Below are 22,272 nucleotides of genomic sequence, written 5' to 3' on the forward strand. Positions count from 1 at the left end.
ATTGAAATATTCTAAAAAAATGAATACACTATAGAAAACAAATATTCTAGAACAAAATGAATACAACATAGAAAACAATTGCACCTTTTGAATGGCACGCAGATCCCGCAATAACTAAGGATACGAGTTCCAATTAAAAAGCATGCTAAAACCATTTATACCTGAGATATGTACGAGAAGTTCTATGATGAACTATTCTGCCCTGAAAAATTTGCAGTGAAGGACATATTAGGAGATGAAACATTCATTGTAACAGATGCAAGAGATCTAAACATCGACGACGCTTAGAAATTCAAAGTAACTGTCAATGGGCACGGAAGCATTACTTGCAATTGTGGTCTTTTTAAGCACATAGGGATCTGTTATCTCAAAATGAATAAGACAGCATTTAGTCAATGTTAACTGAAAATGAAACTCAAAATTGAAACATAACACTGATTATAGAACACTTGAACAAGCATAGGTGTAATAAAGTGATTTCACATAAAAGCATCAAATACATGGTACTCTGAATCAGCACTCAGGATACAAGAGCAGACCAAACTGATCATCACAAGAGTTGTGGCAAGAAAGAAATCCCAAATTTGTGGCAGAAAGAAGTCCTGAGGAGATTGACAAAACTAAACTGATTGAACTGGAGGGTAAGAGGGCAACCTCTTGACCCAGACTTGCCAAAAAAAACTGTAATTTCGTTGCTCTTGAGTAATGAAACTTCAGGCTCCCCCATTCTGGAAAAAAATAGTTTGTTAGTAGGTTTTCTTGCATACATGGATCAATCTTCCAAAGTCAGCATAGGTTTAAGGTTGTGTCTAATCAGTTTGTCAAATCATCAGACCATGATGACCTCCCTGCCACTGCTGCCGCAGCTTGACCACAGTCGCTTGCTCCTGATCATTCCTATGCTTAGGTTCCTCACTTTCTCCTTCCCCAGATTCTGCGGCACTAACGGACTGCTGCTGCCGCCACTTCCTTTTGTCTCTGTTTTTTTGTGATGCTTGCATACCAAAAAGTAAGTCTATGGGCCAAAATTGTCTAAGGACGATGATAAACATGCATCGGCCATATTTTATTCTAAGGGCGATAAACATTATCGGTCATATCTTACTTCTTCAAGCTGATGATGAAACAACTTGCTTAGACCTCCATACCTGCTTCATGGTCACCGATCTTGCTGGTACAATATCCAGTTGTTGTTTCATAGACTCCTTCTTGCGCATTCGTTACAGCCTTCTCTTTTGGGTGTGAGACAAGCCTGAGGGACACCATCTCGGTTGTAAATACTGGTTGTTTTGCTTCATATCCTTCTAACCGTCCTTGCTACAATCAAGTTTGCTTTTGACCAGATTATTATTAACAACAATCGGTCTTTGAGGAACACCATAACTTGAACATGTAGAAAAATATTGAATAAAGTATGGATGCATATACATTCTACTATAGTCCAAACGTGTGTAATAATAAGGATACAACCAGAACAACGGAGCAACCGGCTCACCAAATAAACATGGTGCAAAAGCATTATTACCTTGTTGCAAATGAGAAGCCGATTGCTCACAATACTCTGATGATGGTTTTGTATCCCTAGCTTGATCTGGTCACTTCTTCTGATTCTGAGTAGTTCCTTCCCCCTCATATTTGGCCAAGAGTTCCTTGAAACTCGGCCTTCCTTTCTTCTTGTTGTTTCTAGAATTTTTTTCAGAACTCGCAGAGTGACCGGTTAGACCGATCTCGAGACCGATCTGGAGACCGGTCTGCGTAGACCTGTCATCTTTCTTCTGTTCTTGCCCCCCCCGAGCGTTGAATTTTTTGATGAAGCTTCATGGGGCCTCCTTACTGGAATTTCTTTGTTGTCTCAGAGGTTCTGGCCTTCGGTTCGCCAATGATTACATTCTTCCCCTTTGTTGATTCGGCTTGATTCGACCCAATTAAAACCCTAGGATTCTGTAATTCAACAATATGCATAGAGAAAGGATTATTATCAACTTGCATTTGTGGAACAACCAACCGACCTTCATTAACGGCAGATTGAATTTGTCCCCTAAACATGTTGCAATCATTGGTTGCATGAGAGAATGAATTATTCCATTTGCAATAAGCATGCCGCTTTAATTCCTCAAGCAGCGAAATAGCACGAGACAATTTAATGTATCCCAATCAATTTAAAATATGGGATCACATTTGCATACATCAAAAGTAAACTTAATATTATCTTGCCAGTTTTTCTAAATCGGCTTGAGAGAACCGCAAGTGCAAGATTTATCATTAGAAGGCCAAGCAAATTCCGCAGCATAAACATCCTTGCCTTCATCGTCCGAACAATTTGATTCACAACCAAGAATATAAACAGAACGATTAGACTTTTCACTATATTTTTTCGAATTTCTAGCCTCTTTAGCTCGGCTTTCATTAGCCAGAGCCTTTTGCAGAGCTTGACTAATATCTAAAAATTTATTTGTCAGCTTTTCTTTATGAAAATCAATTAAACCAACAAAAGCTAGATCAGCAAAATCTCTATCAGGAATTGTCAAACTATAGCATCAGTTTCTAATATCTCTAAATCTTCTAATATATTCAGCAACACTTTCTTACAATTTTTGCTTAACCGATGTAAGATGTGATAATTTAAATTCAGTTTCACCACTAAGGAAATAATCATGAAATTTCTGCTCTAAATTGGCCCATGTGTGAACTGAATTGGGTGGCAATGAAATAAACCAAGTAAATGCAGGACCCGGTAGAGACAAAGGAAACAATCTCAATTTGTAAATATCACTAGTGCTAGCTTCACCATATTGTATAATAAATTGACCTATATGCTCCAATGTAGTTCTACTATCATCACAAGTGAATTTAACAAATTCAGGAATTTTAAACCCCTGTTGATATGCAACATGTTCGTACTCACCAGGGTATGGTTTTTTATATGATCGGCATCTGCCTTTTGGAACTATACCAAAGGTTTGTCTAAAGATTTTAATAACTTCATTTAATACCACCAGATCCAAAATCATCGGCCCTAGGCCGATTTACAGCAGGTGCACCATAGTGCTAAGCAAAGTTCGGCGGTATAGGAACATGTTGCAATGAGCTTGCTGCCCCATATGGCACATTTTGCATGAGGTGCTGAATTATAATTAATTCGACTATGTTGGTTAGCCGAATTAGTCACTAAAGCATTATTAGTTGTAATTTTGTCACTAGCCGATCCATCCATTGTCTTACCGGTATTAGATACAGATACAGATGGATTTTTATCATTACCGACAGACTTCATACCAAGATGAGATTCTATTGGGCCAAACCAATCATCAAACATACTATGAAGATTTTGACCCACAAAATCCAACTTATTATTCACATGAGAAACAACAACATTATATATAGCATTAGCTATTTCTGAATTAAGAACATGCTGTTTATCCTCATCCAATTTTATCCTCATCCTTTGTGACCTTCTCTTGTCGGTCGATGGAGAAGTGCGAGATGTATTGCTTCATGGCTTCTTCTTCCAGTCTTTGGATCTCCTTCTCCTTCTCTTATCTTATCTTCTTTTGGATGTCATCAAGAGCTTTGTTATATTTGGCCAAGAGTTGCTGAACAGTCAGCCTTGAGATGTTGGCGGCATCAACATCACTAGATTTAGAAATTTTACCGGCCATGGTAGCCAATTGATTCTATCCCCAGCGGAGTCGGCAAAAAGTATGTTGACGCCTTTTGGGATCAACATACGAACACACTCAAACATGCAGCGCGAGGAGGAGCTCGCTGCAATGCCTCCTGCCTGGACCAGTCAGACCGGTTTCAGCCTTTCAGGGAGCGGTCAGACCGGTCAGACCAGTCGCCACCGAACAGATCGACGACGAACCTGCGAATGTTAGCCCGGGAAGACCCGTCGGAGCAGACGCACGCAGGGTTGTTCTAGAGTCGGCAGGCCACCTAGAACGCCCTCAATCAACGTAGAGACGAAGGAAAAACAACAAATAGTAGATTGGAATAGATAGGGCAAAAAAAGTAAAAAGATAAAAGTTGTATTATTTGATCGATTGAATCCAACTCAATCGGTCGTGACCCTTTATATTTATAGGGTGGGGAGGACTTTCCCTGCAAGAAATTCTTTTTACAAATTTAAACTCATGAAAAACTCTAATTACACTCGGATTCCACCGGTCACACCAGTCAGGGTTGCCGTACCGGCTACAAGGCCCAGCCTGTGCCAATTTTGGTCATCAAAGTCTCTAATGTCCTCTCCGCGGTCTGGGCAGTCCCAGCAAAATTTGGGGCCCGTGCCAATCTCTAAAATGAGGCCCTACCCCTATGTCATAATAGAAGGTATGTTTTTCTGATAGGAATGATAGAAGGTTCGAGGCCATGTGTCATAGTAGAAGGTAAGGTTTTTTTTAGAGGATTGATAGAAGGCAAGTAGTAGGACATTAACAGCTTCAATTAAAAAGTACTGTTTTGCTACGCAACAATTACAAGAATTCTCAACAAAACTCTACATATGTAATAGTTGCATTGGAAAAACAAATCATATCGCTTTAAAAATTTAGAATTTTAACAAAGCTCATATTTTCTTTTGGAATGAAATCTCTCAAATAAATCTCATCTCCATATATATTTTATATTTTGTTAGCATCAATGTTAGATCTTCGGTCTCTTTGAAGGGCAGCCTCGAGCTTACACAAAAGGTCAAAAGAACAAAGTTAAGAAAAGAAATCCCTACGTTGTCTAATTCATCTGAATTTTTTGAAGGGCAGCCTCGAGCTTACACAAAGGGTCAAAAGAACAAAGTTAAGAAAAGAAATCCCTACGTTGTCTAATTCATCTGAATTTTGAAGAACTGGAGGTCAGATTGAAGAAAAGATCAGAAGGATTAAATAAACTACCTATACGGCGATAGTGATGTACCTTGCATCGGGCGTGGAGCGGCAGCACGTCGACCGCATGTGCATAGCCAGCAGCAGCTGGCGCTTGAGTAGACACCAAGCGTATCACATACATTAAAAAAAAATCAAAATCCACAAACGTAACCCAGATCATGATTATTTTTCATTCACATCAAGTAATAATTGGTGCAAAACTTACAGCTCTCTGATACATTATTCAGATCAATAAAGCCTAAAATTAACGTATATATGCAGCCCATTAACATAAGGTCCCTTGGGTTGTCCATATGTTTGCTATTTCGGCAGAGATATCCTGAACATAATTCTTGCATGTCATGTACACCTTCTGAAATGGTGAGGTTGACTTTGATCCATCTGTACCTCACCATTTCATTTTTGCGCCGCAGATATAGAGATTTTCACTACGAAATTCATGTATGTTTTCATGTACAGATGTGCTAATGGAATGTTGAGATAGCAAATGCTTGTTTAGAGTAGCTAGGGCACTGTCTTCGTCGCTTTTCATGCACAAAGCATTCAATATGCAGGCTAGCTTATGCAGTTTGGATAAAGGGTATAGACTATAATTTTAGTCGCAATTTTCATTATCTGAATTTTTTGTTACCCGACCTGATTTTCCCGAATTACTGGAATGCCCAGGCCTAAGAGAAACTTCCCGCCAAAACTGAACCAAGCAAAATCCAAACCCCTGAAGCTGGTTTCCACCCAGAAAACATTAGCAGCATGTAAGAAACAAGGCCTGATTGGTTGGATGCCAATTCTTTCCAAGTCAAAATTAGGGCATGCCAATAAAATTAGGCTACCAATTAGTTCATGTCTAAAAGTTGGCACTTCAATATTTGTGACCAAAACATGGCAAGCTACTAAAAACTTCTTAAACCTTACAAAATGGAATAATATTGGTTGACATGTTTTGGCACTAAATTAATTTTTTAGAGGTGGCACTAAATTAAATGAATACCTAAATTTCTTGACAACACTTTGGCAGCCCTAAGAGCATCTCCAATAGCTCTTGTATAATATTATCTAAATTTGAAGTTTTACAAGCTTTGTAAAAAGATAGAAGACCTCCTATAGCATGGGTAAACCAACAGACTCTTTAAATCTACACTCTCCATATGTCATTTTGCCAGTGGACCCCACGTGTCATACTCATTTTCTTATCTTCTTCCCCACCTCTCTCCTCTCGCTCCGTTGCCGCCGGGGGATCTGGCGAACTTGCTCGCCGGCGGCGAGGGCAAGGTTGGGGGAAAGGGAGAGGAGGTCGGCTTGAACTGTAGGTGGCCTTAGAGCGCGAGGAGGTGGCCTATGGAGGCTCGCCAGCGATGGACAGGGGGCGGCGGCGGTTGGTGGCGGCGGTAGCGCCACTCCGGCGAGCCTGGGCGGCGATGGACGAGCCGGAGAGCTTCAGTGGGAGGTCGGGAAGCTTTCTGAGGGGTTGATTTGGGTAGTGAAGGGGCGGGTAAGGGTGCTCCACGGAGCAGGGCGGCCGGCGGAGATGGCCGTCCGGCGTGGCAGCGCTCCGGCGAGAATGGGTCGGGTCTGCTTGGCCTGGGAGCTTCGTCAGGGACTAGGGAAGGTGATGAGGCACTTTGATTGAAGAATGTGGGGGCGGCTTGGCGGCTCCACGGCGAGGCCCTGCTCGCCGGTAATGGAGGTCACGGCGGTCCTGGTTTTCCTGGGCGGACAAGGGCTTGGGCTCGCACGACGGCCTGCATTGCCTCTTATAGGCAAGGGAGGAGGGGGAGAGCGAGCTGGAGTGTGACTGTCCGGCGGGCGGCGTCGGCGGTAGAGTTAGGCGGACCGCGCTGCGCCGGTGGTGAAGGGAGGCAAGGGCAGGACTGTCGGCGGCTGGTGGCGAGTGGAGGAAGTCCCGCAGCGGCGCGTCCATGAGGCGGAGGTAGTCGGACATGTTGCGCGGGGCTTCGTCCGTCGGAGCCGGCGGCGGCGGTACGTGGAAGGTGACGGATGGGTTGGGAGGTGGGGTGTGGCCATGCAGGCGGGATACAAAGAGCCAATGGACTCTGCATCTTTGCCTAGCGCCGCCCTCTGGATACAAGACGAGGATAGAAGACGATGTAGATAGAAGAGCTGTTGGATGTGTTTTTTTTGTCTTCTTTTATTTTTTTTAGCGAACTTCTCCATGATAGAAGAGTTCTTGGAGATACTCTAATATCTTGGCTGGCAAAAATTGACACCAATCCAATCGGACTAAAGAGGCAAGAGAAAACGAAAAGAAACCGGAAGGCCTAATGGGCGCGTTCAACCGTTTTCTAGTCGCACGTCGGCCTGCCGCCGCTCCAAGCAAAAAACAAAAAAACAAAACAAAACCTACCTGCATGTCCACTGACCCGTGGACCCGAGTTCGGACCCACCGTCAGCGAGAGCCACCGCCCAGTTTGCTGCCCGCATACGGCACACCGATCCTTCCCCACGCTCTCATCCATCGTCCACGCGCTGGTAGCGCACGCGCCGACCTCCTCTCCGCCCATTCCCTCACCAAACCGACCTCCTGCCGGCGACCGCCGTTGATCCACCGATCGGGCGGCCGAAAGACCCGCCGCCCCCAAATAGCCAGGCAGCTGAGGCGTACGCTCCTGCCCCCACCGCCGCAGCAGCAAACCCTCGCCGTCTGCCCCCCACCGAACCCGATATCCCGGGTCCCGGACCCCGCCGGCGGGAGCGCGTCCCCGGCGTCTCCTATTCTCCCTGCCGCCCGCTACCTGAGATCCGTCCGTCGGCAAGGAGTGCCCTTCCTTATCTTGGTGAGCATCAGTTCGTTTCGCTCCCCCCTTAATTTGAGTACCCGACCTAATTTCTCCTTGTGGTTCGAGCAAGGGGAGGTTCCATCCCCATCTGTACACGGCGCGAGGCGGGCGTGGTTATTCTGTTTAGGTCTAGGTTCGTGGCTCCGCGCCGGATGATGATTTCTTGTGCGCCGTAAGTTTTGGGCGTGATTTGCTATAGATGTGGCCGCAGTTGAATCTTTGATGTCTACAACTTTGTGCTCTTTCACTCCGTGTACAGACCGTGCTGTGACCGCAGGGGCATTGATTGTTCGGGTTCCGGGATTCCAATTGATTTGTCCAAGTTCCAATTAGGATTCCAATCGATTTGTCTAGGTTCCGATTAGGATTCCGATTGATGGACCAAGGAATCAATACTTGCTTTATGAAACAAAAAAAGTAGAGGTAGAGATTGGAGTGTGGATAGTGATGCCTTTGAGAAATTGGTCGTGTCTGGCCTTTCAAATGGTTCAACAATATGATCGGCTGTATAGATCATACAGTTTCCATGTTAAGCGTTCTTTTCATGCGATGTGTTGGATTGGATTTTGCCTTTTGGGGGCTGTTATGCATTCTTGGGCGCCCCTGTGAGCCAGAGCCACTGCTGTGAAAGTAAATTTGAAGTATGTTATCTGTGGTTGTATAAGGCTTTGGAGTTTCATACTCGGTGAATTAATGCTACTGCTTATTTCTTGAAGGAAGCAAAAAAATAGTATGTCACTTAGTGTGGAGATGTTGATTTTTTATACCAACACTAGGTTACTGCCATCACTTGTTAGCTGAATTACTTTTTATGTACATTTTTTTTCGTGAGTATGTACAACTTGTTGCAATTAAGCCTCTCTGGAATTTATCCCAAAATATAATGAATTTTTTTTCTAGCAAGTAGTACAATTTTCTATCTACTTCCTGTGGTTGCAAATTCACTTCCTGTCACTAGCTGAATTCAGATGAGTAAATATATCCTATTATAATATATTGCAGGTAGAATTCCTCAGGAACTATATGACCCTTCGAGTTGCATTTGTACTTCCTGTTTTGTCCTTTCTGATTGGCAGATAACATGAATTTTTCATTTTTCTCCTTTATTTTAGTTGTTTTGCCCCCCCCCCCCCCTATTGGTACCAGCAAATTTAACGCAAATGATTTGGAGTAATATATTTTAGTGGACAACACAAATAAAAAATGTTTTCCTATAAATTTCACGAACCATATTAAGCATGGTTATAGTCTCTGGGACATCTGGAATGTATGAGATTGATGCTATCATGGATGGGATGTTTATTATTCCTTTCTAGATGTGAAGATGTGTTGACTTATTCATAGCATCACTATTTGTTCAACTTTTGAGGATCTCTGAACCTCTTTGACTTGGATTTGATAGAGAAGGATTTTGCATACATTATTTGGAAAGTACACTGAAATTTGAAATTGAAGTATCAAGAAAATTGTGGTAATACTTTTCAATCTTTCTTCAATGGAGAAAATTATTGTCAAGATTTGGAGTTTGGAATTTACTCTGATGGTAAAGGAAATAACTTGTGTACCTTGTTATCCATATTGCTGCATTATTATCCCTATCGGTGAGACAGGACCTACCCAACTTAAATTAAATTGTTGCATGCGATTTAGTAGCTCATTGCATTATTCGTGGCATAGTTTCAATGTTTCAGTAGCGGTGGTTTTTTTTTTTTTTTGCTGTTAGCTGATATTGCTAACTTATTATGATACTTTCATTAAACCTATCAAGTACCATGTATGCCTTTCTGCAGTTAGTGCATCAACATTTTTTTTTCTACTCATGTCATACCCCAATTGAGCTCTATACAACCATAACAGAACAGAGGCATTCTCTTGTACATGTAAATCTTCTCCACTATGTTGTGTTTCTTTTTGGTTGAAAGAGGCTAAAAGGGGATGTCCTACTGTACCTAGTGATGAGGTGATATCTTTTGTGAAAAAACTGGATGCAATAGCCCATCTACTAGAAATGTTGATGCCGCATGGTCAGATGCCATCATAGCAGAGACCCAAAGGATTTTTTCTGAATTCTGGCGGATAAGATTTAACTATCTATCTTAGAGAAGAACCCCAAGCTGACATGACATGATTGTAGTATTATTTAGTTTGTTGGATGGATTTAGCAACCTATTCGGTTGTTCTATATGAAATGATAATAGCTGAGACATTATGTTGTTTACTTCTGTATGATGTTACCAGGTGTTTGCATTCCTGTTGTATAACGTACCAATGTCACTGCATGCTTCATGCTTGCATTGCTTACTTTGAGGGAATAAAACGTACAGGCTTTGAATTCTCATAACCTTTTATTTTCATTTTCTTATGCAGGTAGCATAATGTCTTTTGAAGATAAAGCAATTGCTAGTCGTGTCACTTCACCCTCACCAAAATCAATGGTGCCAGACTCAGATCCCAGCAGGATGATGATGGTTAGTTCAAATGGGGAGCATTCTCAAACAAATGGCCAGGCAAATGCTGTTATGGGTCCAGTGGCCATCTTTTGGGACATTGAGAACTGCCCTGTTCCAAGTGATGTACGGCCAGAAGATGTTGCTGGTAATGTCCGAATGGCTTTACGCATGCATCCTGTTGTTAAGGGTGCTGTGACAATGCTCTCTGCTTATGGAGATTTCAATGCCTTCCCAAGGAGACTCAGGGAGGGATGTCAGAGAACTGGAGTGAAACTTGTTGATGTTCCCAATGGACGGAAAGATGCTGCTGATAAGGCTATACTGGTTGATATGTTCCTCTTTGCACTTGACAATCACCCACCGTCATCCATTATGCTCATATCTGGTGACGTCGACTTTGCTCCTGCGTTGCATATACTTGGCCAGCGAGGATACACTATTGTCCTTGCCATTCCATCTTCGGTTGCCGTCTCATCAGCTTTGAGCAGTGCTGGGAGTTTCGTGTGGGACTGGCCTAGTCTTGCCCGTGGTGAAGGTATTGTGGCCCCTAGGTCCTTAGGGCGCCGTTTGGCAGATCCTCCATGCTATGCCAACAGTGGGAATGTGGGGCAGTTCCCTGACAATCAGAATGAAGAGGAGGCCATTGTGTATACAGGAACTTCAAGGAATGAATATGGTGGCAGACCTACTGTCAACCAGATGTATTGCTATAATACTATCCAGACAAATAGGGAACCAAGCAAAGCCTTTTATACTGTTGCAGATGGGAACTGTGGAACATCATCAAGGACTCATAATTTATCATGTGGTCTGAGTGAAAGTCCTGAGACAGACATAGGTTTGACAGATGAAAGGTCATGGTGGGTTCGTCCTGGTGATCTTCAAGGCTTGAAGGGTCAACTGATACGTATGTTTGAATTATCTGGTGGATGTGTTCCACTTGTTCGTATTCCTTCTGAGTATCTGAAACTCTTTGGAAGACACCTCTATGTATCAGAATATGGAGCTGTTAAACTTGTTCATCTTTTCGAGAAGCTGGCTGACTCTTTTGTTGTCATAGGGAAGGGTCAGAGAAAGATGATTTGCCTCCGTAATTCTGGTGATAGGAACCTGAAGAGTTTTCCGAGTACGCCAATCATTTTGAAGAAGGAAAAGAGAGGAAGCTCTGCTCTTGAAGAAAGCACTATAGGAGCATGTCAGCAGTTGGGCAGCTCATCAGATGATTTGTCAGAGGATGAACAGAATATCAACACAGATATAGATGGAGCATATGTGTTCAATGACCATCTAGACAGTTTCAGAAGGGAGATTCAGGAGCTTCTTGTTTGCTACTCCTGCCCTGTTCCTCTTGGCAATTTCGAGAATCTATATGAGCAACGGTACAAGAAGACCATTGACTACGAGAGCTTTGGAGTTGCTGGTCTGGAGGAGCTAGTTGAGAAGGTGAAAGATGTTGTGGATTTGCATGAGGACCATGCCAGCAAAAGCAAGTTCCTTATAGCAAACTAAGCCACTGGTTAGGTTCTCTGTTGTCTTAATGTTGTAGTTCAGCTCGTTCAGTAATTTAGGTTCAGTCTCCTTGGTGTGCGTGAATCATAGGGCCGGCATCTAATTTTTTAACATGTCGGTGCGATAAGTGTGGGTGGCATAGCAGGTATATGTAATAGCTTCCCATTCAGGTAATCTGTACAAATGGAGAGTTGTTTCTTCTACGGCAAAGGAGGCTTATGAAACAACAGTAACAATTTGTTAGTTACTTGGCAAATACATCAAATTCAATTTCGTCTCCATGTTGCTTCAGAGATTAGACCGATGCTATGAATGCTGCCTTTTGTAAAGAGTCCCTGCATTCATAGCATTTTGGTGTCGTTGTTGCCTACTAGGAGCTTCTTCGCCACCCTGGGGTTCCATTTTTTGTTGCGATTTGTTATTCTGGAGCATTGGCTTGAAATTCTATGTAGACTTCATTCTATGGGAATCCAATTTCAGCAGAGTTTGTTTACTCAGCAAGAAGTTCCAAATGCGTTTCGAGGTATCCTTAGATGTGATGAATGGGTGTCTTTAATTGTGATCAGTCTAGGTGAGGTGAATGTAACTGTCACACTAGCACTGGTAGTGTGACCGTTCTTCCCAGCGCCTCCTCGCTTCTCCTTATTGCTGCTGTCGGTAAGAGCAAAGCTAATAGAGACGCTCGCTGGCGTCTCAGGCTCCGGCTCATAGAGGTGGCTGGGGGCCCCACGTCTGGCGTAGGGATGGCAGCCAATAGCAGGTGCTCCATCTCCTCTTCGCAGGCTTAAGCTGGCGAGTTGGGAGACGCTTGTTTCTCTCTCGACTTTTCCCTCCGCCATGTTCGATTCCAGGCTGCTCCTCGCCCATCAGTATACTTGCTCTAATAGAGTCGCCAGCCGCCCAGCAAGACTACTTTGCAGAGCATGGTCTTAACAGTAAACTACCTTTTTTTTTGGTGTTGTTCAGGACCCAAGAACTTAATGCTCTGACTTGAGGACATTTTCTTCATAGCATCAGGCTCCGTCATTTGTTTTTCTAACCCTCAAATAGGAAACAGAAAAATGCGCCCATGCATGTTATCGTGAGATCACATACCCCAGTCGCCAGGCATATGATGCAATGTCAGGCATACAGATACAGTGCCTTCAAGAAATTGCATCCACTTTATTGTAAAAAAAATAATGGCGTGGTAACTTTCCAATAAAATGCTCTAAAAATAGAAAAAATATTGTGGCCCATCACGAACATATCGGACGGAATGTTCCGGTGTGGCCCATAACGAACATAATGCCGTCCGGCTCGCCGTCCCCTTCCCCTCGCCTGCCAAGCCCCTTTGTGCGCCCCCGCCGCGATCGCTCGCCGCCGCCGAGGCCGAGCACCGCACCATCACATCTCCATCGCACAGTGCATCTCACGCCGCCGGCACTCCCATTTCGATCGGCGCCATGTCCCTCGATACATCGAGGATGCGCCGGGGTTCGCCGTTGCGCTGCTCCCGGAGGCAGGGGCACGCGGGCGGGCATCCGGAGGCAAATGGGATGTCTCCCTTCTCTCCCCCGCGGCGGCTACGGCGTACCAAACAGGATTTTGCTAACGGTGAGGAGATCTCGTTTTTTTAATTTTGTTTCTATAATGAATTTCTTAGGAACCTTTATAACTACTGATACTGCGTTGCGCGGGACTGGATACATTATATAATGTTATGAGATGAAACAATTCGAGTTGAATGTAGTAACGGAATTTGTTGAGACTAATTTGCAGCTCCTCACATGCTTGAGCACCTTGTGTGCAAAAACTGGTTAGAAATCCCAATCGAGGATCGAAACCCCTCGCTGTGGTAGATCCGTAGAACACTCGTCTGGAAGGATCCCACTAGGATGTGTGCACTAGCGGTTCAGCCTAGGCTGGTGTCCTCTAATGTCGTCCAGACACTAGGGTTTGAAAAGATAAGGTAAAGAGAAAAGGTATAAAAGGATAAAAAGTGATTTGATCAATTGTGGATGATTCAATCGGCCTTTACCCCTTAGATATATATGGAACGGTATGTGCTTGTCCAACAGGAAATGGGCGCACCAAAGAGTACCAAGCCAACAAAACATAGGCTAAGGGAACCCCAAACTGAATAGATCTCGAGAACACATCAAATCTGCAAATTCGGTTAAAGACCGATTTATTCGGTGATGTACTTGGGCTAGCACCTAATCAACAGTCCTACTGTAGCGGAGGACCTGAAACTCTTTGGAATGACCGATTTATTCTATCAGAAAAATATTGAATCAAACGGTCATACTGTAGTGGGAGTCCCTCAAACCATATGGACTGAGCAGCTCATTTTAAATGTTAGGCGCAAATCAGTTGGTCAACTATACACGTCACCTTCTGTTGGCCATAACTCCTTTGTTCGGAGTTCAATTAGGGTCATCCACATGTCAATTTCAATCAACCAGACAAGGGATATCCAATGGTGGTGTCCAATATGCAATTTGGCCCTCAGAACTGATGAAACTATGACCGACTTATTCGGTGCAACAATACATGTCGCTCTCAGATTGCCATAACTCTCACGTCTAATGTCCGATTTAGGTGATCCAAATGTCTATTGATTGCTTTGATAAGAGCTATCCATTGGTAGTGGTGAAAATGGTACATAAACTTTCCGACCAACTGCTTGAAATTTTTTTTGATACTAAATGGATAATCTATATCTGAATCCGGCTATTCAAGATCCGATCCTTATCCGAATTCGGATAGTCAAAGATGGATTTCTTATATCACTATTAGATGTATATCAATATCCAACCCATATCCGACATATTTTAGACTATCCGTACCCGAAAAAATCCGAGAAAAAAAAATCGTTTCCGTAGATATCTATTCGTATACGGTCCGTTTTCATCGCTATCCATTGTCGAGCTCCATCCTTCAACTTGACTTGTGCCAATTTTGGGTGTCAATAGAATTCACCTCATGCTAATTTTGGGTATATCCCTCCATGCAATTCTTTGAGTACCTCCCTCCAATTCACCTCGTGCCAATTTTCGGTGTCAACAAAATCCATATATTGCCATGCTTTATATTGTCCTATCATAAAGATTACCCGAAACTTTATTGTTCATATATAGTTGTTTCATATAGTTAGGAAATGGTTGCTTCTTTTTTCCGGCGAAATTTGGAGCAATGGAATGTGAAATGGTACTAAAACAATTGAGTGCTTGTGTTGGCTTTGTTATTTGGTGATTAGACTATCAGACAGTTGCTCTTGCCTCCAGCAAAACTAGCTCATTATTCATGGATACATCATTAGTAATATTAAATTAATATCATTGTCATTTGATAATTTTTAAATAGCTTAAATGGTGTGTATTTTTAGTAACATTAAACTTAATATCATTTGTCATAGTAGCCACATTTTTATGAACTCAATTCTGGACTCGGATAGAGAAAAACAGGATAAATTCGGTTGCATCTATTTTAGTATCCATTTTTTAGTTGGATACAAATACTGATATCCATATCGATGTTTTAGCCGATACTAATATGAATAATTCCATTTTTCTGACATCCATATCTATCCTTGGTGACAAGGTAGTTGGTAGCAAAGAGCGCGAGGGAAGGCCTAGATCTGATACCAAATGGAACGGCCTATGACGGTAGAGAGAAAGCACAATAATCCATAGGAAGGTAAGGTCCTTCACCTTGCCACCCCATAGCTAAAATAGTGAAACACAAAGAGGTAGGCCAAATTGATTCTCACTTGCAATTATTTATATTTCCCTACCTCCATAATATGGGTTCGGGGATTAACCAATTCAATAGATCCTTATTAATAAAATTCTTGTTGACAAAGCAATGGCAAGCATTAACGCATATTTTACTAAGGAGTAGCCACAATGGACTTCTTGCCGTGATATTTGTTTGAACGTCCCCCACATGACACTACTTCATGTTTTGTATTCGTTGTTTCAACATTGTGGTTTTACTTTTTCAACATTTTTATTTTACTACAATAACATTTTGAATTTAGTAATTTTTGACATTTTGTGTGAATTTTTCTTTCAACATTTTTATGCACTACAACATTTGGAACTTACTATTTCAAAATTTTGAATTTACTACTTTAGATGTTTCATATGTCATTGAAAATTAATGTCGAAATACTTTTTGGAAAATTGTTGAATTAAGTATGTTATAAAGTGTTGAGTAAAATAGGCATGCATCAATCACAAGGTATAAATGAAGCAATTGCATATGTAACTAAAATTAAACAAAAATGGATAAGCAAACCTGGACCTTGTGGCCCTGTGACTGGGCTGCATTTGAGTACAAGCACTGCTGTTGTTGGGCTGTTCGACGCCAAGGCTAATATTGGAGTGACTCCCCCTCCCTTTCCCTTCTCTCTTTCCCTTCCTCAGTCGTTCGCCGCCCTCGCTTCTTCCCTCCTTCCAATCTCACGCGCACTCCCTCCATCCCTCACTCCCTACTCATCGCCTTGAAAGAATTTTCCGAGTCAAGGTAAATCCTCACTATCAATTCTGTTATGCGCGGTTCCAATAAAAAGGGTTCATTTGGTACTTTCCAGATCTGCTTGTTCGAGCGTTTGATTCCATAAAAGATCCATTTTATTACTTTCTCTTTCTAGATCTAAGGGCAAGGAACCATGGGAAGGGATTCGGAGAGGGGGGAGAGAGTAGGTGGCGGCCGAACTAGGGGCGATGCCCTAGGAAGGGAGGAAGTGGGAGGGGAACGGGCGGAGGAGGTTTAGAGGGAAGAGAATGTTTTGCCCCTGGTATCTGAGACAAGTAACTCATGAGGAATTTGAGGGAAAAGCATGAATTAGGGAGGCTAGAAAGACAAGCAGGAGTCTAGGAACTAGGAGTGGTCCAGAGGGCTGAAGAAGACCTATTCTGATCTTTGATGCTGTTGCTGTTACTGGTCGTTCCCCTTTTGTATGCCTGTACTCCTTTCCGAGTGCTGGCCCCAAATGTCATCCATGGTAGGGTGGCTCATACATTGTAGCGAGGCAGATAGAGATAGGGGCGCATGAGAAGGATGGCCGGATGGGGGGGAGAGGGACAGGAAGGTTGGAATCAATTCAATGGGCAAGTAATCATATGGGCCGACCGGTGTAGTTGGGCCATGGGCTAGGTTTGGGCTCATAAAATTTCTTCCTACCTTTGCAAGCAGCTTTTCCTCGAAGATGGCTGTCGAAAAACTCCGTTCGCTCTGTATAGTCTTGTCGTTCATCATGGCTCCTAGTCTAAATAGTGTTTGAAACATTGTGTTGCCTTTGTTAATGATATTCCTGTTGATGTATACGACGAATGGACTGAGCTCGTGGGTCTGATAAGATCACCATCGATTTGATTAACTGCCCACCATGTAATTGAAGTTTTGGAGTGTTTTCCTAATGATGCTTTGCACATGTGCCTTATGGAAATAGTTTCTTGTCCTGAATGTATTACTGGGATGTCCTGCTTCATATATCAGTGGAAATGGTTGGCATTGAATAGAAGCTGTGAACACTCTGAAAGAATGTACTACTTGGTAGCCACAGTATTTTTCCTCTAGGATAATACCCTCCATGACTAGTGTCTGCTAGAACCATGTTGGTAGAGAACAAAATTTTGTGGTTAATGTGGCTTGAGGAGGCCATCTCTAGAATTCCAATATAAAGGGCAATTAGATTAGGGAAACATCATCTTGAGTACCGCAGATATCTTATTCCTTTTTTTTGAGCATCTGTTCAACCTCATAATTCCTTGATAAAAAAGTGATTTAGTTGTGCCTTGCTGTCAGTCGAACTTTTCTGAATGGGGGTTTGTCACGATCCTTAATCAACAACACCTCTACAGGTAGTCAATGGACCCAACCCTGATATTGATCATGATTGAAGAACTGTTTTGGAACTCTTGTATTTGTATTGCCTGATATTGACCGTCATCAAGTTTTCCTGGAGGATCATGCACTTTGCGAGCACTCTTCTTTCAATAGAGCAGTGACTTCGACAAGAGTCGTCACTGCTAATCGTGAGTTTTTGGACTGTGAAATAAAAATTCTCTGTTTAATGTATCCTGTACAGTTTGCCATAACTCTCAGACTTGTTTCCATTCCTAACATTCCCAGTTTTTATTTCCTTTGTCAGTGATATTATCCTTTATTAAGCCTGTGATCATGACAGTCTACATTCATATTTCATAATCATTGCAGCGAACTTCAGAAGAATATTTTGGATGAGGCGGGGAGGCCCTGTAGCTGAAACTAGTTAACATCTTGTATTTCATCAGATTATCTGAAGAAAGCTTCAAATGAATAGATCTGTAAGAGTGTCCCAGACCCAATGCAATCGAAGGATCTCCAGAGAGTCCTTGGAATCAGTCCCACAGGTATAGTAGAACAAAATAATTGTTCTCTTCAATTGTGCAACCCTTAGCATTTGGATTTGTGTGAACTCTTCATGAATTTACTTGTTTTTTGTAAAAAAAAACAGAATTTACTTGTTGACTATCTTATACAAGTGAACCAAAATCGTACATGTGCATTCATAGGCGAGCATTCATGTTTCTATTACTAATTCTCTTAGCAGCACGAGCTAATAACCAAAACCGGACCCATACTTAGGAGTCAGTATTCCATCAAAACACCCAAGCTCTAACTTTTTTTTTTCATCTCCCTTCCTGAGATCATTTAGTAACCAAGCCTAACTTTGTGCTTCCTGGTTTTCAAATCCTTGTTGCACATATACTTGATATGATCATCGTCCGCTTTCACCACTTCCAAATCTACCTTTCTGTTCCCCTGCCCTTCTCGAAGAAAGGTTGCAAGATACGTCTATTCTGCTTGTTAAAACAACCTTCCTCTCCATCTAGAAAAAGACATAAAAAAACTTTTTGGACAAAGAGTAACATTTTTTGATAGATGAAAAATAATAGCATTGTAGTAAGGTCTCTTAGATATTGAGAGGCCTCTACCCATTTTTCATTTTGAAGGGATCCTACCTTCCCCTCAAGCCTAATCTGACAAGGTTCTTTAGGCAGGTCCTGTTTGCATGCTCCTTTTCCTATTCCAGTTTAATTCGATTTTTCTGTCAATTCATTCCCTGCACCAAGAGCACAGTTGATGAAATGCATCTATCACATTGCATGCCTAGTAAAAATCATCTTAAACTAATAGCAAATTCAGTTGGTGAGCAGTACAACAGATTGAATAGAGACTCTCGGTCAATTCAACCTCTTGCTCAAGAATATCTGAAGCACTCTGTGCTGTGCCAAAAAGCGCTTTGACACTATCCTGTCTAGCTTGGGCACCTAGCCCTTCCTAATTACCGATTAGGTTAAAAAAAAATGGGACGAAAAAATCAGTGACACTATCCTGTGCATATGCTTTGGATTCGCACTAGGATGGCCTATTCCGGATATCCATCCATAAAAAAACACACCTTCGTTCAGTGACATGATAACCATACCCATGTTGGAACGAAGGCAAGGAGCCTCAGCAGCTGAGACTCTATGTACTCATGCTTATATTTAACTATGAGATGCCTGATTTGCGTGCACACGCTACTCTAGCTCAGTTAAAAAACATGGTATGTTACTATGTTATATGTTCTCTATACTCATGTCATAACTATGAACTACAAGCAAGTACACAATTTGATCCTTGGTTATGTTTTTTTTTTGTTTATGTGATGTATCCATTTAATATCAACATGGTATAGCTATGTTTTTATTTTGTTTGATGTATCTGTTTAAGATATCCTAAAAGCTTCTACAGTTATCCAAAGTAAATAGAACACTGAATTGGAAAGTGTTTGCATTTACAGGAGTATCATTCGCTTGAGAAGCAGAAGTCCAGAGAGATGGAGAGACTGGGTATCTGAAGAACCTGTTCTACCCTTTCCTCATTTTGCAGCTGATAGATGGGGAAGAGGAGCAGTACCCATACCACAAAGAGATTACCACTTTACTTTGCAAGGCAATGATATTGAGGAAGGAATATTGTACAGGGGTGCAGGCTGGCCATATTCTCATGGTGTGCATAGCCATGAGATCAGAGATAGCTCTCGTGCTAGAGGTCATCTGGAGCCATCCAATGAGAGAAGGCAGAAGCAACGAAAGACCGTTCCCTGTAAATTCTATGTGCAAGGTCAATGTTACCATGGTTTAAATTGCAGATATCTCCATGACAGTGCTCTGGAAACTGAAATGGGGCTTCGTGTACCTGTTGCTGCTCCTGTGCATACAGGTGCTCATAACTGGTATCATCACAGTGCTACCCAGAATCAGATGGAACTAAGAACACCTGTTGCTGTGAGTGCAAGTGCTCATGTTTTGTCCGGATATGGCAGGGGACACCTAAATTCTCAGGGTATATTTAGAACCATTGCAAAGGACGAGCACAATGGTTTGCAGTTAGATTATGCTCAAAGAAGTCAAAATTATGTATTTCCTTCAGAAGGTATTGTTTCACAACAGCCACAGTTGTTAATTCCTGGCCGAACAAGTGAAAATGGCATCTACATTGACAAGGGTCATAATTCACATGAGACGAATGGTATTGTGGGTGTACAAAATGGGATGCAAGCTGCTAATCTTGCTACCCAGAAAAATTTAATAAACCAAGAGCAACAGGTTGCTTGGATAAACTCAGGCCAAATAGAACAGAGCCAAGAAGCAGTTCATCCAATTCATGAAGTACCAAGTCATCTACTCGCCACCCACTTACCGAATGCCACAGCCTCACGGCCATGGAACAGTCGAATGCATCAAAGTAACTTTTTAGTGCATCCAAAGAGGCCAGGTGAGTTTGTTGTTCCTCAGGCAGGTGTTGATGTTCCAGCTCTTAGTCTGCAGGGCCAGTCATTTTCTCAAGAGGCAATTCCAGTTCCAGATACTTCTTCAGACAATGGACATAGTTTCAACGTAAACGGTCAAATTCCACAGAATCTTGGGGCAGCTGTGCATGCTGGGGGGAGTAAGGAAATTTCTGGGATACCCAAGAATGGCCAAGATTCTGATGCTCAAAGCATGCAGAACACAAAGAATTTTCAGCCTGTAGGTGTAAATGTGCAAACTCAGCGTCAAATCTTGCAAAAGGGATCTGCTGTGCCATACTCCAGATCTGTTGGTAGAGTTGGAGGTTCGATCTATCATAATACAGCAGTAAGTGAAGAAGCCCATATTATTAATCCAAATTTGGCACCATCCACTGGAAAGGCTCTTCTCACTGCTAGTCCTATTGAAAAGCGATTTTCCCAGCGCAATCGGGATCCAAGGTTGGTGTCCAAATCATCTCCTGCACCTCCATCTGTTCCACCAATTCAGCAAGAACCAGCAGCAATGTCTGTCCCATCTGCTGCACCTCCATCGGTTCCACCCGTTCAGCAAGAAGCAGCAATCTCTGTCCCATCTGGGAAGATCCATACGAGTAATATAGCAACTAGGGATGATACTACCCACCCTGTAGTCTCCCTTTCAGTTGAAGTAACTGAGCATGCTGCTGCACGGAGCAATTTTAAAATTGCATTAGCCAATTTTGTGAGGGAAAAAATTAGGAAAACATGGCACAGTGGTCACTTGACAAATAAACTCTATAAATCCATTGTGCGGAAGGTTGTTAAGAAAGTTGTTGACAAAGAAAAAAACATTCCTGACACAAGTGAGAAAGTTAATGAGTACCTACGCGACTTCAGGGGAATTATCAACAGATTTATAAAGGTCTCCTCCCCCCTCCACCTACTTCATTATTTTTTTTCTCCTAATGTCACTGTGAAATTCACTAACCTAAATTTTACAAAGCTTACTATGCTCTCACTGCATTGTGTTGCATGCAGGATGATTTTGACCACCGCAATGTCACATTTGTTGAGTGACATGGTTCTTCCTGGGTCGAAAAGATTGAAGCGCCGCCATATGTACCCTCGTAGCTTTTGGCGCTTTAGTTAGATTTGGAAAGACTTAAGATTTTCCATCTCTGTGTCACAGAGATTGACTCTGCTTGACTGCATGTGTATTGAGTTGCCAGACAGCTGATGTAATGCCGCCGTTAGCAGGTCCTGGCATGTTATGTTAAATTGGTGTATCTTTCGTAGACTATGCCCTGTTTGAACATTGGGCTTTCTTTGGTTAGAACAAAGTTGATCAGGAGCTGTTGTACAAATCTGTCCTGCAAAATGCGTGCATTCTGGCAACAAAAACTGCTTGTTCATTAGCTAATGTAGCAACAATTTGTGCCATCGGCACCCGGGATTCTCTGAACGGTGGGGCCACAGCTGCGAGATGCGAAATGCCTACGCTAGGTTAGAGTGCTGGACACGTTATCGCAAAAAAAAAAAATGCTGGACACGTTGGCACGCGCCAAACACCGTAGAGCAGAGGAAAGCCGCAAGAAAACGGAACGGAAAAGGAGGGGAATCAGTTCGAGATTGACAAAAAGGAAGGTAGGGTTGCTCCTCTACGTCGCTACCGGCGCGAGACACGCCTCAATCAGCTAGAGAAAAAAATTATCAGAAAAAATCTGCTAGAGATAAAATACGAAACTTTTTAAATTATTAGAATTAGATAATAAACTCTGGAAACGAAAAGATCCTTAAAAATCTACGAGAATCAGCGGCGCACGAGCAGCCGCGACACCCCACCCGCG

The 22,272-nt window shown here is 42.5% G+C and overlaps 2 protein-coding genes across 8 annotated transcripts; both read left to right on the forward strand.

The window, feature by feature from the left end:
• Positions 1-7,345: 7,345 nt before the first annotated feature.
• Positions 7,346-11,913, forward strand: LOC120665856. Its single transcript, XM_039945541.1, has 2 exons — positions 7,346-7,672; positions 10,043-11,913. Exon 2 carries the CDS (start codon positions 10,051-10,053, stop codon positions 11,632-11,634), a length of 1,584 nt encoding a protein of 527 aa, XP_039801475.1. The 5' UTR covers positions 7,346-7,672; positions 10,043-10,050; the 3' UTR covers positions 11,635-11,913.
• A 997-nt stretch (positions 11,914-12,910) lies between these two features.
• On the forward strand, positions 12,911-21,840 carry LOC120665857 (zinc finger CCCH domain-containing protein 55-like). 7 transcript variants are annotated; one of them, XM_039945543.1, is made up of 6 exons: positions 12,917-13,230; positions 15,220-15,315; positions 17,487-17,660; positions 17,842-18,017; positions 19,454-21,347; positions 21,464-21,840. In XM_039945543.1, the coding sequence occupies exons 5-6, from the start codon at positions 19,836-19,838 to the stop codon at positions 21,500-21,502; spliced, it is 1,551 nt and encodes a 516-aa protein (XP_039801477.1). In that variant the 5' UTR covers positions 12,917-13,230; positions 15,220-15,315; positions 17,487-17,660; positions 17,842-18,017; positions 19,454-19,835; the 3' UTR covers positions 21,503-21,840. The 7 variants fall into 7 exon arrangements, with proteins under 7 accessions (XP_039801481.1, XP_039801477.1, XP_039801476.1 ...); XM_039945542.1 differs by having other exon boundaries at positions 15,224-15,315; XM_039945549.1 differs by lacking the exon at positions 17,487-17,660.
• Positions 21,841-22,272: the final 432 nt, after the last annotated feature.

The sequence above is a fragment of the Panicum virgatum genome, chromosome 3N (genome assembly GCF_016808335.1).
Source record: "Panicum virgatum strain AP13 chromosome 3N, P.virgatum_v5, whole genome shotgun sequence".
Classification (NCBI taxonomy): domain Eukaryota; kingdom Viridiplantae; phylum Streptophyta; class Magnoliopsida; order Poales; family Poaceae; genus Panicum; species Panicum virgatum.

Bases quoted from the DNA above. Each gene is read 5' to 3' on its own strand.
- LOC120665856 (XM_039945541.1), top strand. From the start codon at position 10,051: ATGTCTTTTGAAGATAAAGCAATTGCTAGTCGTGTCACTTCACCCTCA.
- LOC120665857 (XM_039945547.1), top strand. From the start codon at position 19,836: ATGGGGCTTCGTGTACCTGTTGCTGCTCCTGTGCATACAGGTGCTCAT. The intron at 21,348-21,463 runs GTCTCCTCCCCC...TGTTGCATGCAG, and splicing joins TTATCAACAGATTTATAAAG to GATGATTTTGACCACCGCAA.